The sequence below is a fragment of the Halichoerus grypus genome, chromosome 11, assembly GCF_964656455.1.
Source record: "Halichoerus grypus chromosome 11, mHalGry1.hap1.1, whole genome shotgun sequence".
Lineage (NCBI taxonomy): Eukaryota > Metazoa > Chordata > Mammalia > Carnivora > Phocidae > Halichoerus > Halichoerus grypus.
The window spans coordinates 49,501,128-49,518,785 of NC_135722.1; the positions used below are offsets into that span (position 1 = coordinate 49,501,128).

Genomic DNA, 17,658 nt, shown 5'->3' on the forward strand with positions numbered 1-17,658 from the left:
TTATATTTTCTAGGAGCAAATATTTATTAATAAATCAAGACACTCAGGGGCACATGGGTGGCTTAGTAGGTTAAGCATCTGCCTTCAGCTCAGGTCATGATCTCAGAGTCCTGGGATGGAGCCCCATGTCCAGCTCCCTGCTCAGTGGGAGTCTGCTTCTCTCTCTCCCTCTGTCCATCCTCCTGCTCTCTCTCTTGTTATTTCTAAATTTAAAAAAAGAAATCAAAACACTTAGATGTTTATACTTAATGGCATTTATTTTCTTACAGTGATCCTAAGCATGGTGCAGTTTTTACACCAAGATGATTTTAAGAAAATAAACACATCATTTATGTACATTATTCAAGGTTACATTGCATTGTGTGGAGAGACAGGACAGGAACCCAAACACTCTGGACACAAAACTATCACTCTTAGTTATTATTTTTGATGTTTTTTTCTGAATGAAGGGTGTTCAAATGGAGAGAAGGAAGGCAGCAAGGAAAAGATGATGAGATTGGTGCAGATAAGCTCAGTGCATCAGCTGCACCCAAGGCAAGAGGCACTACAAAGAAATGAGTATGGATGTAAGAAGGTTCAAGAGCTTGGTGAGCACAGTGTATGGGGCCATTACACTCCATAGTGTTGAAATACAGAAAAGCTTCCTGAGAAAAGGAACATGAAGAGAATTTGTAGATGAGAAACCCGTGGTTTGTGACATTGAAAAATGAGACAGTACCAGCCTCATAGTCTAGGAAAACTCCAACACAGTGGGGAGGGACAAGCAGGGCCACGATTAAGATGAAGGGATCAGAGAAGGATGACTCCTCAAAAGCATTATATTCAAGTTGATCTGGCACCTTTTAATGCAGTAGTCATATTTGGTTGAAACCTAGAGTAAACATGTTGGTAATTTCAATCATGTCTAACATGAAATTTCATATTGGGTTCTGGGCATTTTCCATCATATACCTCCAGAATCTACCTCCAAGTAATGTTTCCCCAATCCAATAATGAGGGATCCCAGAACACCATAATTGCTATTATATGCATTATTTGGTTTCCAACAGCACACACATCTCATTTGTCTTCGATCTGTAGAAATAGGCAGCATATGTTGTATTTTGGAGATGATATGGAGTCATGTGAGCTGCAGAAAAATTGGGGCTGGGTGAGAGACATGACTTAGCTTTGTTTGTGACACTCTGAGAGGGATCTTGGGAATAACGTGAGTGGGAACTAGGAAGAATTCTGTCTGTTCTTGGGAGAGGTATAACACTGCAGAAGCAGAATATGTATGTATGTATTGGAAGGGAAAACATGGGTGTTGGAACATGAGACCTACTAGGAATGAAAAATTCTGAAAGGTGATGAGAACAAGGTGGCTTGATGACACTGATTTCTCCTCACCTCAGTAGCACTACATGTGTCAGCTCTCAAATAATAAAAGACCATAATCAACACAAAGGAGACAGCCCTGAAATCTCTTTCCCCTGAAGATTAGGGGAAGGATTGGGGACTATAGAGAGATAGTGAACTGGTTAAGGAGAGTGTGCCCCAGACACCTGGCTACTTCCCATTAAATATGACCATATCATCAGCATGTGATGTCCTTTGTCTTCTCTCTCCATACCTAGAAGTTGTGCCCTTTTCCCCATTTAGCCCCCGCCATCACAAGACTCCCACAGCCAACCACTTGCTCCAGCACTCCTCACCTCTAAACGCTTCTATTATCACTTTCAGATCAGGAATTCGGGACACTTTCCTTTGTTCCTTGAGAAACATGTTTTGTTTCTTCAGACTCAAGTTCTTACTCCTAAGGATGACAAAAATTGAACCCCACACTTCTGAATTTTTGTCCTTCCAAAATGACTGACTTCCTATTCATCCTGTTGAAGAGCTTGAGCCCTCCTCCCCAGAGACCCTGAGAAAGAGGAGAGCAGACTCCTGACCTTGGAGCCAGAAGAAATGTGTTCATGTCTACCTTCCCAGTTACCTTCTGTGTGACCTTGGGAAAGTCTTGACCTCTCAGAGACACAGTTTCTTCCTTCCAAAATTAAATCATCAACCTCTCCCTCTCTATCTCCTAGAAATTATATGAAATAATGGATATAACAAAACAAAACTTTGGTACCTTGAAAAAAACTTAATGTGTGGAAAAGCCACTGCATGGATGCAGGTTCCCAGGCCAGATGTTCAGAAAGTGAAGTTGCAGAACCTGGCTCCTGGATGTTTGGAACATATCAAGTATGGGAATATTGTCTGGGGAGGACCAAGATCTTTAAACTCTGGGGAAGCCCTCAGAATAACATCTGAGCTTTTAGGTTCTCTGGGAAAATTTGCAAACACTTAGAACAGAAGACACGAACACCAATCTAATGATGGCCTGAATTTCATGTGTTAAGACAAAGCCTGATGCTGTCAGGTAGGTGTGCAAATTTACACACAAGGATGTTACCTTTCCATTCTGGCTTCTAAAATGTGTGACGGAGATGGATCACTTGTGTGTATACTAGGGCCAAAATATTCCATGAGATTCAAGGTTGTTTTTGGAAATCTAAACAGAGCCATATAGAAGGTCTCTTCTATTCCCAGGGCAGAAGTTTAAATATAAGGGAACTGTCTCCAACTCCAGGTGCTTGGCAGGTAAAGAAGATATGAACTTCCCATAGCCAAGCACCTATGAAATATAAGTACCTGAGTTAGTTACGGGCATGCAAGGCAAATAAAATTTATGAAGTCACAGGGCCCTGCCACCCCTTATCCACAGTGCTGCTACTGACCCAAACTGTGTGACTTCCCACCACCCACATTCCCTCCCACAGAACCTGGTCCATTGTCAATAGTTACAGAACACTCAAACCACAATTTAACATATAACTACACCCAAATTGTCCTGCCCTGAGAGATGTTTTATTCTAATTGATCACCATAGAACTCTAATGACTTTAAACCTCTTTTCACTGCACAAAAGGACCATCTCTGATCCCCCACACATACCTTTCCATGATGTGATTCACATCCTAGGGAAAAAAGGGAAGACGTGAGTCAAGAGGTAATAGACCATTCTCATTTACAAAGCTTCATCACATCCCCACCAACCCCATGGTAGGAGTAAAGATGGTCTCAATGTGAGAGCAAATAAGTAAAAATAAGATCCAGGCTAATCATTCCAGAAGATATGTGAGGTTGTCAGATGTCCTAAAAGGTAGAAACAGCTTTGAGCCTTGTAGAATTATAGCATGAAGCTTCTAGTATCTGGAAATGAGACATATTTATGAGGAAAACAAGAGTCCCATAATTTCTTCCTAAATGCATGAGAAAGTTTGAAGAATGCAATGGTTCTTTCATTTATTCAACAGAAACATAAAGTGATATGCCATTATTTGCCAAACCTCAGGACAGGCTTTGGAGAATCAAAGATGAGTAAATAACCGTAATACCCCTCAAGAAGTTTACATGGCTTTGCAGAGGACACAAGCAAATATATTAAGTTAGGTGTTTTTCAAATCTCTCGTCATTTTACACACTACCTATAATTGACCTTATCCACTCTCTTAAATTCAACACACACATATAAGCACTTGATTTCCAACTCTTTGTTTTTACTCAGTTTTGTCTCTTAGATGCACATTAACATATTCAGTAGTAAAGAAGCCACAGGAACTAGTGGGTTAAGATGTTTAATATGTAACTTACCATTCACCAACCAAATCGTCTCCTCTCTTATACTCCATTGTTCATAATGTTACAAATATTCACTCATCCACTGTCCTAAAACTACAATTTTTACCTGCACTTCAGGTTCTACTGAGCAATTTAATCCACATTCTTTTTTTTGTTATTGTTTTTATTTTTTTAAGTTTTTATTTAAAATTCCAGTTAGTTAACATACAGTGTAATATTAGTTCAGTTTAGTCCATATTCTTAACGGTTTTTAGCCATCTGATTTTCTTTATCATCACAGGTATTGCTTTGGTTGTTTGAACAAATATCTACCAATATATTTGGTTTCCTTTACCTCAGCCTTCTTTCATGTCACCAAAAATTAGGCCAACAGGTGGGTCAACAAGGGCCAAAAAAAAAAGGTTTTGCTCTCTGTATTAGGACTTTTATGTTGTATATGACAAAAAGCAAAACCAAGTAGAGAAAAGGATTTGGGGGAGCAGTTATAACTTTAATCAAAGCTGAATTTTGAAGCTCAAACCCTATCATCAGGATCTGGTCTATGTCTTCCAAATTCTATTTATTCCCTCTATATTGAATTTACTCTCAGTTCATGAAGGAAACATGAATCTCCTTATATAAACTCCAGAAGAAAAGAGAACTTCTCTTCCCAGTTAAAAACAACACCAACAACACCAATAACAACACCAACAACAAAACACAACCAGAAAACAAAAACCAAAAAATTCTTATGTCTGCGTGTCATTGCTCTGCATTGGATCAGGTGCCCATATTAAAGCATCCCTGTGTTGGAGCTGGAAGGAAATGAAGCAGTGTTGGAGGCAAGTTTCTATATCTTACTGGAATTAACTTAGTATTAATCTGAAGTAGGCCATGATGGGGTAAGACGCATACTCTAATCACTAGAACAACCACTAGGGGGAAAAAAATTAAAAACAAACAACAACAACAACAAAAGAAACCCACAGAAATAGGAAAACTTAACATTTTATGCTAGAAATATTTCTTTAACTCAAACAAAGCTAGTTAAGGAGAAAGGACAATGAAAACTACAGGCGACATATGGAAAAAAAAACAGTAATATGATAAATGTAAATATAGCTACATCAACATTAGCATAAAATGTTACTGTCTTTAACACCTCCATTAAAAGGCAATGATCGTTGGACTGGATAAAAAGCAAGATTCAACTATTGCTATCAACAAGAGACATATTTTGGATACAAAGACACAAATATGGCAAAAGTAAAAAGATAGAAAAATATATACCATGCAAGCAGTAATCATAAAATAGCTTGTGTCTATATTAATATTAGACAAAATAGACTTTCAGACCATAAATATTACGAGAGAATGAGAGAGAAATTTCAGAATGATAAAAAGTTCAGTACATCAAGAAGGGATATAACAATTACAAATGTAAATGTACCCAAGAGCAGAGTTTCAAAATACACAAACCAAAATTGAAAGGATTAAAAAGAAAAACAGACAATTCAGTAGTTGTAGATTTCGTCAGCTCACTCTAAATAATTGATAGAATAGTGTGTATGTCACCAAAAATACAGAAGACATGGATGATACTATTAACCAACTTGACCTAACAGATATCTATAGACTATTTTATCTAATAAATGCAGAATACACATTCTTTTCAAATTCACACAGAAAAATTTTCTGGACATACAATATTTTAGTCCATAAAACAAGTATCAGTATATTTAAATAGTGAAATAATAAAATATGTGTTTTCTGATTACAAAGAAATTATATTTGAAAACCACAGCAGAAAAAAAAGTAAGAAATCAAGTATTGTTAAATTAAACTGCATACTTTCTAGGTATTTACCCAAAGAATACACAAATATAATTCAAAGGGATACAAGCACCCCAGTGTTACCAGCAGCATTATCTACAATGGCCAAATTATGGAAACAGCACAAGTGTCCATCAACTGATTACTGATAAATAAAACATGGTGTATATATATTATATAATAATTTATTTATGTCTTTATATATATAAAGAATATGTCATATATATGTGTGTGGGGTGTAGATAGATGATACATAGATAGATAGATAGATAGATAGATAGATAGATAGATAGATGATAGATAGATGATAGATAGATAGATACTATGGAATATTACTCAGCCATAAAAAAGAATGAAATCTTGCCATTTGCAACAACACGGTTTGAGCTATAGAGTATTACACCAAGTGAAATAAGTCAGTCAGAGAAAGACAAATACCATATGATTTCACTCATATGTAGAATTTAAGAAATACAACAAATGAGCAAAGGGAAAAGAGAGAGAGTGAGACAAACCAAGAAAAAGACACCCAACTATAGAGAACAAACTGATAGTTATCAGAGGGGAAGTGGGTAGGTGGGGGGATATGTGAAACAGGTGATGGGGATTAAGGAGGGCACTTGTTGTGATGAGCACCAGGTGATGTATGGAAGTGCTGAATCACTATATTGTACACCTGACACTGATATTACACTGTAGGTTAACTGGAATTTAAATAAAAACTTAAATAAATAAATAAATAAATAAATAGCACACTTTCAAATATCCCAAGGGTTAACCAAAAAATTCACAAAAGAAATTAGAAAATAAGTAGAACTAATGAAAACAACAACTAAAGAATCAAAATATGTGGAATAATATGTTGGCTAATTGAACATAATAATTAAATAAATAAATATAATAAATATATGGAATATACCTAAATCATTGCATTTATATCATTAAATACTATATCAGAAATGATGGTCTCAAATAAGTAATCAAAGTTTTCATTTTAAGAAACTAGAAAAAGGGGCACCTTGGTGGCTCAGTCGTTAAGCGTCTGCCTTCGGCTCAGGTCATGATCCCAGAGTCTTGGGATCGAGTCCCACATTGGGCTCCCTGCTTGGCGGGAAGCCTGCTTCTCCCTCTTCCACTCCCCCTGCTTGTGTTCCTGCTCTCACTATCTCTTTCTCTGTCAAATAAATAAATAAAATATTTTTTAAAAATTTAAAAAAAGAAACTAGAAAAAGAATGGCAAACTAAACTCAATACACACACGTGTTCATGTATGCACACATGCACACACTTGTGTTCATGTGTGTACACACTCATGTTCATGTGTGCATACATATTAGTGTTCATGTATGTACACACATTCGTGTTCATGCATGCACACACACTCATGTTCATGAGTGCATATACACATACACACACCAAGGAAACAATAAAGAGGAGACGAGACACAAATGACACAGAAATGTTAAAAAAAGCAGGGTGCCTGGGTGGCTCAGTTTGTTAAGTGGCAGTCTTGGCTCAGGTGGTGATCTCAGGGTTCTGGGATTGAGCTGCTGTTGGTCTCCCTGCTCAGTGGGGAGTCTGTTTCTCCCTCTCCCTCTGCCCCTCACCCCTGCTCATGCTCTCTCTCTCTCCCTCTCGAATAAATAAAACCTTTAAGAAAAAAAATGGTTAAAAAAGTAAATGAAATAATAAAGTTTGTTCTTGAAGAAAATCAATAAAATTGACCAAAGACAACTAAACTGTCCAAGAAAAAAAAAGAGAAAAAGCACACCACCAAAATCAGGAATAAAAGAGGAGACTTTACTGTGTGTGCTGTAGAAACCAGAGGGATTGTAAGGGATTATTATGACTACCTTTATGTCTACAAATCAGGCAACTTTAAAGTGGACAAATCCCTACAATGACATTTATTATCAAAATATGACTTAAGAATGGTAAAAAATATAAGCAAACCTAGTACATATTTTTAAATATTATTTTAAGCCTTTTGAAAAAGAAAAGCCCAGAATGAGATGGCTTCACTGGTGAATTCTATCGAATATTTAAAGAATAAATAATACTAGTCCTTCACAATTTGTTTTTTGTTTATTTGTTTTTCAGGAAATAGAGAAAGAGGGAGAAAAATCTTAGTTTATTCTATGAGGGGAAAAAAAGTCTTAGAATGTGACATTCATTTGTCTGTGACCAAGCTGAATCATGAAGAGGTACCTGAGAAGTCCTTAGCACTAGATCACTGATCACAGAGCCCTCTAGACTATCACTGGATACAGTACAAATTCTGCCACCATGAGATTTCTGCACTGCACTTGATAAATAAATATGAAATTGTCCCTTGTTATTTATTCCTATAATCTCTGACACACATACAAGAAAGGGGATACTGCAAGGCCAAAGGAACCTTAGTGTCACCACCAGGAAGAGCAAAGCAACGTGGGAGAGAAGGAAACTCGGTCTTCATTTTTGTCAAATCTCAGATGCTGGGGCTTCTTCCTGAGTTACCTGCAGCATGTCTACTGTCGACCCCTGCAGCCGATGCTCCAGTTCCGAGACCAGGTCTCTCACCAGCTGGCTCTGCTGGACCAGCTCATCCTCCGTTGCAGCCAGGGTGTCAAGAATAGCTTTCTCCTCGCTCTCCAGCTTCTGCACCATCCTCAACTCCTCATTCTCCAGGATAGTCTTGAGTTTTTTAAACTGTGCTTGGACACCCCTTTTTTCATTTTGCATTTGATTCTTCAGAAATGAGAAAGAGAGGTACTCAGGCTATCGGCAGAGACTGGGAGTCAGAAAGAGAACTATTTTCTTTGGAAAGTTCTCACTGGGAAATGACAGAGAAGCAAGGGAGCAATTCTTGGGGAAACCGACTTTTCCTATTATTTTTTTGTCCATCACATTCCAAAATGATGGCCTCAAGTTTGCATTATTGAGGCCAACCTTGAGCCCAAATAGGATCCTTGGGTGTGGCTCTATTTTCACGCAGCTGTCCAGGACAACCAAGACTCCTTGCTTTACTGCTGACGCCCATCCCCTCACCCTTGGCTGAAAGTTGAACAATGAAGACAAAATCATGAGTCATTGCTAAGTGTCTTCCCCAAGGAGGGTCAAAGACTCAAAATCACAACAGGAATGTAACACAGAATTCACTAGCCATCTTCTATGTGAATACCTCCCCCTAAACATCTGTGTTCATTTATAACATGTTCACTTTTCAGCCCCCACTTTATCAGGGAAAGGATAAAGAAGAGGACTAACCAAAATACTTTTGGACATATCAACTATCAGGGAACAAAAAGGAAGGGAGCTCCTTGTCACTAACACCCAAGGTCCTGTCTATATTTTTGTCTAACTCTCTCAGGAAGTATCTCCTCCTACCTTCCAGGAAGTTCTCTCTTCTCTGAGGGTAGCTTCCAACATCTTCGCTTCCTGCTGCTCCTCCCTCAGCTTCTGCAGAGCTGTCTGGAGCTTCTCCTATGAGAGAGGAGTCACACCAGAGTAAAACTGTCAGATTTCCAGGCATCAGCATAGAAGATAAATGGGGAAAATATCAGGCCAATCTCCAAAGGGACTAGAATTTACAGAATCAGTGAGAATAGCAATTAGAATCTATGACTTGGAAGAAAACTTGACTTGGTGAATGTGTTCTTTAAGACCCAGTGATGAGCAACAACTAATGAATTGTTGAACACTACATCAAAAACTAATGATGTATTATATGTTGGCTAACTAAACATAATAATAAAAAAAATCTTTTCAGCATCTACAGAAATAATCACTTTTTAAATATATAAATGTATCAATTATATTAACAAAATTGCATTCTATTCAGAAAACTATATTAAGAGATTTCCCAGTACTTAATTATACTTGCATTTAAAAAATAAACCAAAAATTAATCAAGAAAAAAAAGACCCAGGTGATAGACATCACCATCTCTTCATCAAAAAGAGGACTGATTCTCTTTGTACTATTAGAACAAACCAAACCCTGCAGCAAGGAAAGAACTTACATCTCCATCTACCCTCCTGTTCAGCAGGGTGATGAGGACCTCTCTTGAGCACTAAATCTCCACCCATCTAGCACAAGGCATAAAAGTATCTACTTCTGACTAAATCTGTACTATAGGTTTATCCTTTCATAATTTAATGGAATGCACAAAAATGTCCTTCAGCCAAAATTTTTTTTTTAAAATGTTCTTCAGGCCTTGGAAGGTGAGAATAGAAAGAAAAGACATCACAGGCCTCAGGCCTATGATGACAAGGTAATTAAAGTTGAGTGCATACACCACACACAAAAATAGACTCAAAATGGATGAAAGAACTAAATGTGAGACAGGAGTCCATCAAAATCCTAAAGGAGAACACAGGCAGCAACCTCTTCGACCTCAGCCGCAGAAACTTTTTCCTAGAAACATCGCCAAAGGCAAGGGAAGCAAGGGCAAAAATGAACTATTGGGACTTCATCAAGATAAAAAGCTTTTGCACAGCAAAAGAAACAGTCAACAAAACCAAAAGATAACCGACAGAATGGGAGAAGATATTTGCAAATGACATATCAGATAAAGGGCTACTATCCAAAATCTATAAAGAACTTACCAAACTCAACACCCAAAGAACAAATGATCCAATGAAGAAATGGGCAGAAGACATGAACAGACATTTTTCCAAAGAAGACATCCAAATGGCCAACAGACACATGAAAAAGTGCTCAACATCGCTCGGCATCAGGGAAATCCAAATCAAAACCACATCGAGATACCACCTCACACCAGTCAGAATGGCTAAAATTAATAAGTCAGGAAACAACAGATGTTGGCAGGGACGCAGAGAAAGGGGAACCCTCCTACACTGTTGGTGGGAATGCAAGCTGGTGCAGCCACTCTGGAAAACAGTATGGAGGTTCCTCAAAAAGTTGAAAATAGAGCTACCATACGATCCAGCAATTGCAGTACTGGGTATTTACCCCAAAGATACAAAGGGGTACGGGCACCCCAATGTTTATAGCAGCAATGTCCACAATAGCCAAACTGTGGAAAGAGCCAAGATGTCCATCGACAGATGAATGGATAAAGAAGAGGTGGTTTATATATACAATGGAATATTATGCAGCCATCAAAAGGAATGAAATCTTGCCATTTGCAATGACATGGATGGAACTGGAGGGTATTATGCTGAGCAAAATAAGTCAATCAGAGAAAGACATGTATCATATGACCTCACTGATATGAGGAATTCTTAATCTCAGGAAACAAACTGAGGGTTGCTGGAGTGGTGGGGGTGGGAGGGATGGGGTGGCTGGGTGATAGACATTGGGGAGGGTATGTGCTATGGTGAGTGCTGTGAATTGTGTAATACTGTTGAATCACAGACCTGTACCTCTGAAACAAATAATACATTACAGGGGGCGCCTGGGTGGCTCAGTCTTTAAGTATCTGCCTTTGGCACAGGTCATGATCCTGGAGTCCTGGGACAGAGCCCCACATTGGGCTCCCTGCTCAGCGGGAAGCCTGCTTCTCCCTCCCCCACTCCCCCTGCTCATGTTCCCTCTCTCACTGTCTCTCCGTCAAATAAATTAAAAAAAAAAAAAATCTTAAAAGGTGTTGAGTGAATAAATAAATGAGCCAAGAGCCAACCTTTATGCCAAATGCCAGGCATTCACTAGTGCCTGGTATGTACTTATTGGGACGCCTGGGTGGCTCAGTTGGTTACACGTCTGCCTTTGGCTCGAGTCATGGTCCCAGGGTCCTGGGATTGAGTTCTGCATCAGGCTCCTTGCTCAGTGGTGAGCCTGCTTCTCCCTCTGCCTGCTGCTTCCCCTGCTTGTGCTCTCTCTCTCTGACAAATAAATAAACAAAATCTTTTTAAACAAATAATACATTACATACTAAAAAAAAAAAAGAAGATAGTAGGAAGGGAAAAATGAAGGGGGGGAAATCGGAGGGGGAGACGAACCATGAGAGACGATGGACTCTGAGAAACAAACTGAGGGTTCTAGAGGGGAGGGGGGTGGGGGGATGGGTTAGCCGGGTGATGGGTATTAAAGAGGGCACGTACTGCATGGAGCACTGGGTGTTATATGCAAACAATGAATCATGGAACACTACATCAAAAACTAATGATGTATGGTGATTAACATAACATAATAAAATTAAATTAAAAAAATAAAAAATAAAGTTGAGTGCAAAGTGGTGATTTCTCATCAAGTTCTATTTTCTGCCCTGTGTTCCCTCCATCCTGGTCTCTTACCTGGTACTCCTGGACAGCCTCCTCCATGGGGACTGTTTGGTGACCACGGTGCTCCTGAGACCGCTCGCAAACCCAGCAAATGACCCTCCCATCCTTCTTACAGAAGAGCAAAAGCTTTTCTTCATGGCGCTCACAGAGATTTCTCTTCTGCTCCTCTTCAGAGCTCACCTTGACCTCTTGGAGCCTCTCCACTATGTTGGCCACATGCCAGTTAGGCCGCAGTTCCCCAGAGCAGAAAGCCATTTGGCACACAGGGCAATTGCTGCTCTTCCCTCCTTGGCTTGTCACAGACTCCTTGTTCTCTGCAGCAATGCAGGCTTTGCAGAAGCTGTGGCCACAGTCCAGGCTCAGGGGTTCCTTCAGGAGGTCCAGGCAGATGGGGCAGGTCACCTCCTCCTCTATGTTTGTAAGGAGTTTAAAAGCCATAACAGCTGCTCCTTTGCTCCTATCTGTCCTGACCTCAGTGGCTCCTCTTGTTCACCGATCCCTGTATGATTGGCAAGGTTAAAAGGGGGCAGAGTTGGAAAGAGTAAAATTATAATAATTGTGTAGAAATCAAGGACAAGCCCAAATCATAATATTGAAGGACAAGAAAGAAAAGGTGGAGAAGGTAGGAATAGGGGACTCCATTTCAATGGGTCCCTTGAATTTAGCTGGATATCTATGAAGCCATTCTGAACACCCACAAAAATCAGCCTGACATGTTAAGAATATATATCGGGATCTCTACAAGCAGAAAAGCACTGCCTATCTCAAGGTAGGAAGGGCAGTCATGAATCTGTGGGGTGATATCCGAAGATAAACAGAAGGGGGCGGGAGCCACCATAAGCTGGCTCCTGCAAAGTGCTGTAACACCAGAGTGCCAAAGTGTCCTGTGTTGGGGACCCAGCAAAAACCCGCAGAGCAGTAGCGGCTGCGAAAGGGCTTTAGAGCAGCGCTCAGACATGACCCAGGAGCTGAGGGTGTGGACGCAGCCCAGAGCCGCTTGAGGTTTTAGAAGCACAAAGGGCAGGGACAAGCCCAGGCCCCTGGGATGACCTCTGAGAGAGTCACTGTGGGTGTGCACCCTGGGAGGCTGAGGTTTTCAGCATCGCATACAGAAACAGAGACTGTGTCCTGGCGGGTTTAGTGAAGAGAGCAGACTGCAATTTCTCTGCTCTGGGCCAGAGGTTTGGGTGCGGCCTTTTGTGCTCTGACCCTCTGAAGAGGTGCAGAAAGCCGCCAGAGAACAAAAGCTCAAAAAACCGGTTTCCAATGAGCCCATCCCCCTGACAGGGGGCAAGGCAACTCCACCCAAGCAGGGTCGCCTGAGAAACAGTGTGGCAGGCCCCTCCCCTGGAAGACAGGTAGGAAGAACAAAAGGGCGACAACCCACGGACCCCATAAGACTGTACAATCTCAACACCAGGGGAAAATAGTATATTGAGCTCCAGGCATTGCCTCATGGCTTGTTTATTTTTCAGATACAACGCTCTTTTTCTTGTTATTCTTTCTCTTATGTTTCTTCTGTTTTTTCTTTTTACCTTTTTCTCATTTCAACTAGATGTTTAATATACCAACTTATATTTCATAGTAGCTTTTTAACTTGTACTTTTTAAACCTATATTTTTTTATAGATACATTCTTCATTGTAGTCCTTTTTTCCCTATTCAATATTACCTTTTTACATATACAAGTTTTACTTTCCCTGTAATTTTGGGAAGTAGTGTCTTCTAACAAACAGACCAAAATACACCCAAGAACAACTGAAACACCCTACTTTGTCCACACTGAGAGATTATAGCCCCCCTTCCCCTTACCCCAATTTTTTTAATTTTTATTTATTTTTATTTTTTAATTCTATAAATTTTATTCTTGCGTTTCATTTTGACTTTGTTTTTTTGGTGGTGGCTTCTGACTGCTCTGAATTTTCCTATGGCACGTCTTGCTTGGTCATGGTTGATATTTTGGACTCTGTACATGCCCTCAACCATCCCTCAACAGAATAACTAGGAGGAGGAACTCCCAGCAAAGAAAAGAACCAGAGACAATGTCCTCTGCTACATTATCTAATGGAAATAAGCAAGATGTTAAAGATAGACTTCAGGGTAGCAATCATGAAGTCAATAGCTAAGCTTGAAAAAAGCATTAGTGACAATATAGAATCTCTAAGTGCAGAAATGAGATCTAATCAGGCCGAACTTAAAAATGCTATGAATGAGATGCAGTTTAACTCATTCTCTAACAACCAGGGTAAATGAGGCAGAAGAACGAGTTAGTGATCTAGAAGATAAGCTGATAGAAAGGAAGGAAGCTGAGGAGGATAGGGATAGGCAGCTGGAAGCCCATGAGAACAGACTTAGAGAGATCAATGATGCCATGAAATGTCCCAATGTCAGAATTATTGGGATCCCTGAGGGGGTGAAGAGAGAGAGAGAACTAGAAGGTATATCTGAGCAAATCATAGTTGAGAACTTTCCTAATCTGGGGAAGGAAACAAGCATTTGTGTCCAAGAGGCAGAGAGGACCCCTCCCAAGATCAATGAGAAAAGACCGACACCCTGACATATAATAGTACAATTCACAAATCTTAGATCCAAGGAAACAATCTTGAAACTGGCTAGGGGGAAGAGATTCCTTACGTACAGAGGGAGGAACATCAGAATAACGTCAGACCTATCCACAGAGACCTGGCAAGCCAGAAAGGGCTGGCAAAACATATTCAGGGTACTAAATGAGAAGAACATGAAGCCAAGAATACTTTATCTAGCAAGGCTGTCATTTAGAATGGATGGAGAGATGCAGAGCTTCCAAGACCGGCAGAAGCTGAAAGAATATGTGACCACCAAGCCGGCCCTGCAAGAAATATTAAGGGGGGTTCTATAAAAGAAGAAAGACCCCAAGAGTAATAGACCAGAAATTTACAGAGACAATCTATAGAAACAAGGACTTCACAGGCAACGTTATAACAATAAAACCATATTTTTCAATAATCACTCTCAATGTGAATGACCTAAATGCTCCCATGATAGGCACAGGGTTGCAGACTGGATACAAAGACATGACCCATCCATATGCTGTCTACAAGAGACTCATTTTGAATCTAAAGATACAACCAGACTGAAAGTGAGGGGATGGAGAACCATTTTTCATGCCAACGGACCTCATAAGAAAGCTGGGGTAGCAATTCTTGTATCAGACATATTAGATTTTAAGGTAGACACTGTAGTAAGAGATACAGAAGGACACTATATCATTCTTAAAGGGTCTACTAAACAAGAAGATCTAACAATTGTAAATATCTATGCCCCCAACATGGGAGCAGCCAACTACATAAACCAACTATTAACCAAAATAAAGAAACATATTGATAATAATGCTTTAATAGTAGGAGACCTCAACACTCCACTCTCAGCAATAGACAGATCACCTAAGCAGAAGATCAATAAAGAAACACAAGCTTTGAATGACACACTGGACCAGATGGACTTCATAGATATATACAGAACATTCCACCCTAAAAGAACAGAATACTCATTCTTCTTGAACACACATGGAACTTTCTCCAGAAAAGACCACATACTGGGTCGCAAATCAGGTCTCAACTGGTACCAAAAGATTGAAATTATCCCCTGCATGTTATCAGACCACAGTGCTTTGAAACTAGAACTCAATCACAAGAAAAAACTTGGAAAGAATTCAAACACTTGGAAGCTAAAGAGCATCCTGCTAAAGAATGATTAGGTCAACCAGGAAATTAAAGAAGAACTTAAACAATTCATGGAAACCAATGAGAATGAAAACACATCGGTCCAAAACCTATGGGATACTGCAAAGGCGGTCCTAAGGGGGAAATACATAGCCATCCAAGCCTCTCTCATAAAATTAGAAAAATTCTAAATGCACAAGTTAATCTTACACTTAAAGGAAATGGAGAAAGAACAGCAAATAAAACCTAAACCAAGCAGGAGAAGAGAAATAATAAAGATTAGAGCAGAGATAAATGAAATAGAAACCAGAAAAACAGTAGAACAGATCAATGAAACTAGAAGCTGGTTCTTTGAAATAATTAACAAGATCAATAAACCTCTGACCAGACTTATCAAAAGAAAAGAGAAAGGACCCAAATTAGTAAAATCATGAATGAAAGGGGAGAAATCACGACTAACACCAAGGAAATAAAAACAATTATTAGAAATAATTACCAGCAACTATAGGCCAACAAATTAAGCAACCTGGAAGAAATGGATGCCTTCCTGGAAACCTATAAACTACCAAGACTGAAGCAGGAAAAAATTGACAATCTGAATTGACCAATAACCAGTAACGAAATTGAAGCAGTGATCTAAAACCTCCCAAAAAACAAGAGTCCAGGGCCAGATGGATTCCCAGGGGAGTTCTACCAAACATTTAAAGAAGAAATCATACCTATTCTACTAAAGCTGTTTCAAAAAATAGAAACAGAAAGAAAGCTTCCAGACTCATTCTATGAGGCCAGCATTATCCTGATCCCAAAACCAGACAAAGATCACATCAAAAAGGAGAATTATAGACCAATATCCCTGATAAACATGGATGCCAAAATACTCAACAAGATCTTAGCCATAAGATCCAACAGTACATTAAAAGAATTATTCACCATGACCAAGTGGGATTCATTCCTGGGATGCAAGGGTGGTTCAACATTTGCAAATCAATCAACACGATAGAGCACATTAATAAAAGAAAAGATAAGAACCATGTGATCCTCTCAATTGATGCAGAAAAAGCATTTGATAAAATACAGCACCCTTTCCTGCTTCAAAGTGTAGGGATAGAGGGAACATTCCTCAATATCATAAAAATCATCTATGAAAAGCCCACAGCGAATATCATGATCAATGGGGAAAATCTGAGAGCTTTTCCCTTAAGGTCAGGAACTTGACAGGGATGCCCACTTTCACCATTATTTTTCAACATAGTACTAGAAGTCCTAGCCTCAGCAATCAGACAACAAAAAGAAATAAAAGGCATTCAAATTGGCAAAGAAGAAGTCAAACTCTCTCTTCGCAGATGACATGGTACTTTATGTGGAAAATCCAAAAGACTTCCCCCCCCAAATTACTAGAACTCATACAGCAATTCAGAAATGTGGCAAGATACAAAATCAATGCACAGAATACAGTTGCTTTTCTGTACACTAACAATGTAACTGTAGAAAGAGAAGTTAAGGAATTTATTGCATTTACAATAGCACCAAAAACCATAAGATACTTCGGAATAAACCTAACCAAAGAAGTAAAGGATCTATACTCTAGGAACTACAGAACACTTATGAAAGAAACTGAGGAAGACACAAAGAGATGGAAAGACATTCCCTGCTCATGGATCGGAAGAATAAACATTGTGAAAATGTCTATGCTGCCCATAGCAATCTATACTTTCAATGCCATCCCGATCAAAATACCAATATCATTTTTCAAAGAGCTGGAACAAACAATCCTAATATTTATATGGAACCAGAAAAGACCCCGAATTGCCAAGGGAAAGTTGAAAAAGAAAAACAAAGCTGGGAGCATCACACTGACTGACTTCAAGCTATATTACAAAGCTGTGATCACCAAGACAGCATGGTACTGGCACAAAAACAGACATATAGACCAATGGAACAGAATAGAGACTCTAGAAATGGACCCTCAATTCTATGGTCAACTAATTTTTGACAAATCAGGAAAAAAGATCCAGTGGAAAAAGACAGTCTCTTCAATAAATGGTGCTGGGAAAATTGGACAGCTACATACAGAAGAATGAAACTGGACCATTCTCTTACAGATATGGAAGATAAACTCATGAAACCCTCCATGAAAGATAAACTCAAAATGGATGAATGACCTCAATGTGAGACAGGAATCCATCAAAATCCTAGAAGAGAACATAGGCAGTGATCTCTTTGACATTGGCCACAGCAACTTCTTTCAAGACA

At 39.3% G+C, this 17,658-nt stretch overlaps 1 protein-coding gene across 5 annotated transcripts in view; it reads right to left on the reverse strand.

Annotated features, from left to right (window-relative positions):
• LOC118525315 (E3 ubiquitin-protein ligase TRIM34-like) overlaps positions 1-17,658 on the reverse strand; it is a 19,533-nt gene continuing 1,875 nt past the window's right edge. For 3 of the 5 annotated variants that reach the window (XM_036076006.2, XM_078058471.1, XM_078058472.1), the window contains exons 2-7: positions 11,718-12,204; positions 8,848-8,943; positions 7,978-8,208; positions 2,980-3,002; positions 1,695-1,795; positions 1-203 (exon numbers count right to left, since the gene is read on the reverse strand). In XM_036076006.2, coding sequence (XP_035931899.1) covers positions 142-203; positions 1,695-1,795; positions 2,980-3,002; positions 7,978-8,208; positions 8,848-8,943; positions 11,718-12,143 — 939 coding nt within the window. In that variant the 5' untranslated portion in view covers positions 12,144-12,204 and the 3' untranslated portion in view covers positions 1-141. Of the gene's footprint in view, positions 204-1,694; positions 1,796-2,977; positions 3,003-6,496; positions 6,653-7,977; positions 8,209-8,847; positions 8,944-11,717; positions 12,205-17,658 lie in introns of those variants that run through there. The other 2 variants (XR_013442450.1, XM_078058473.1) reach the window with 2 other exon arrangements.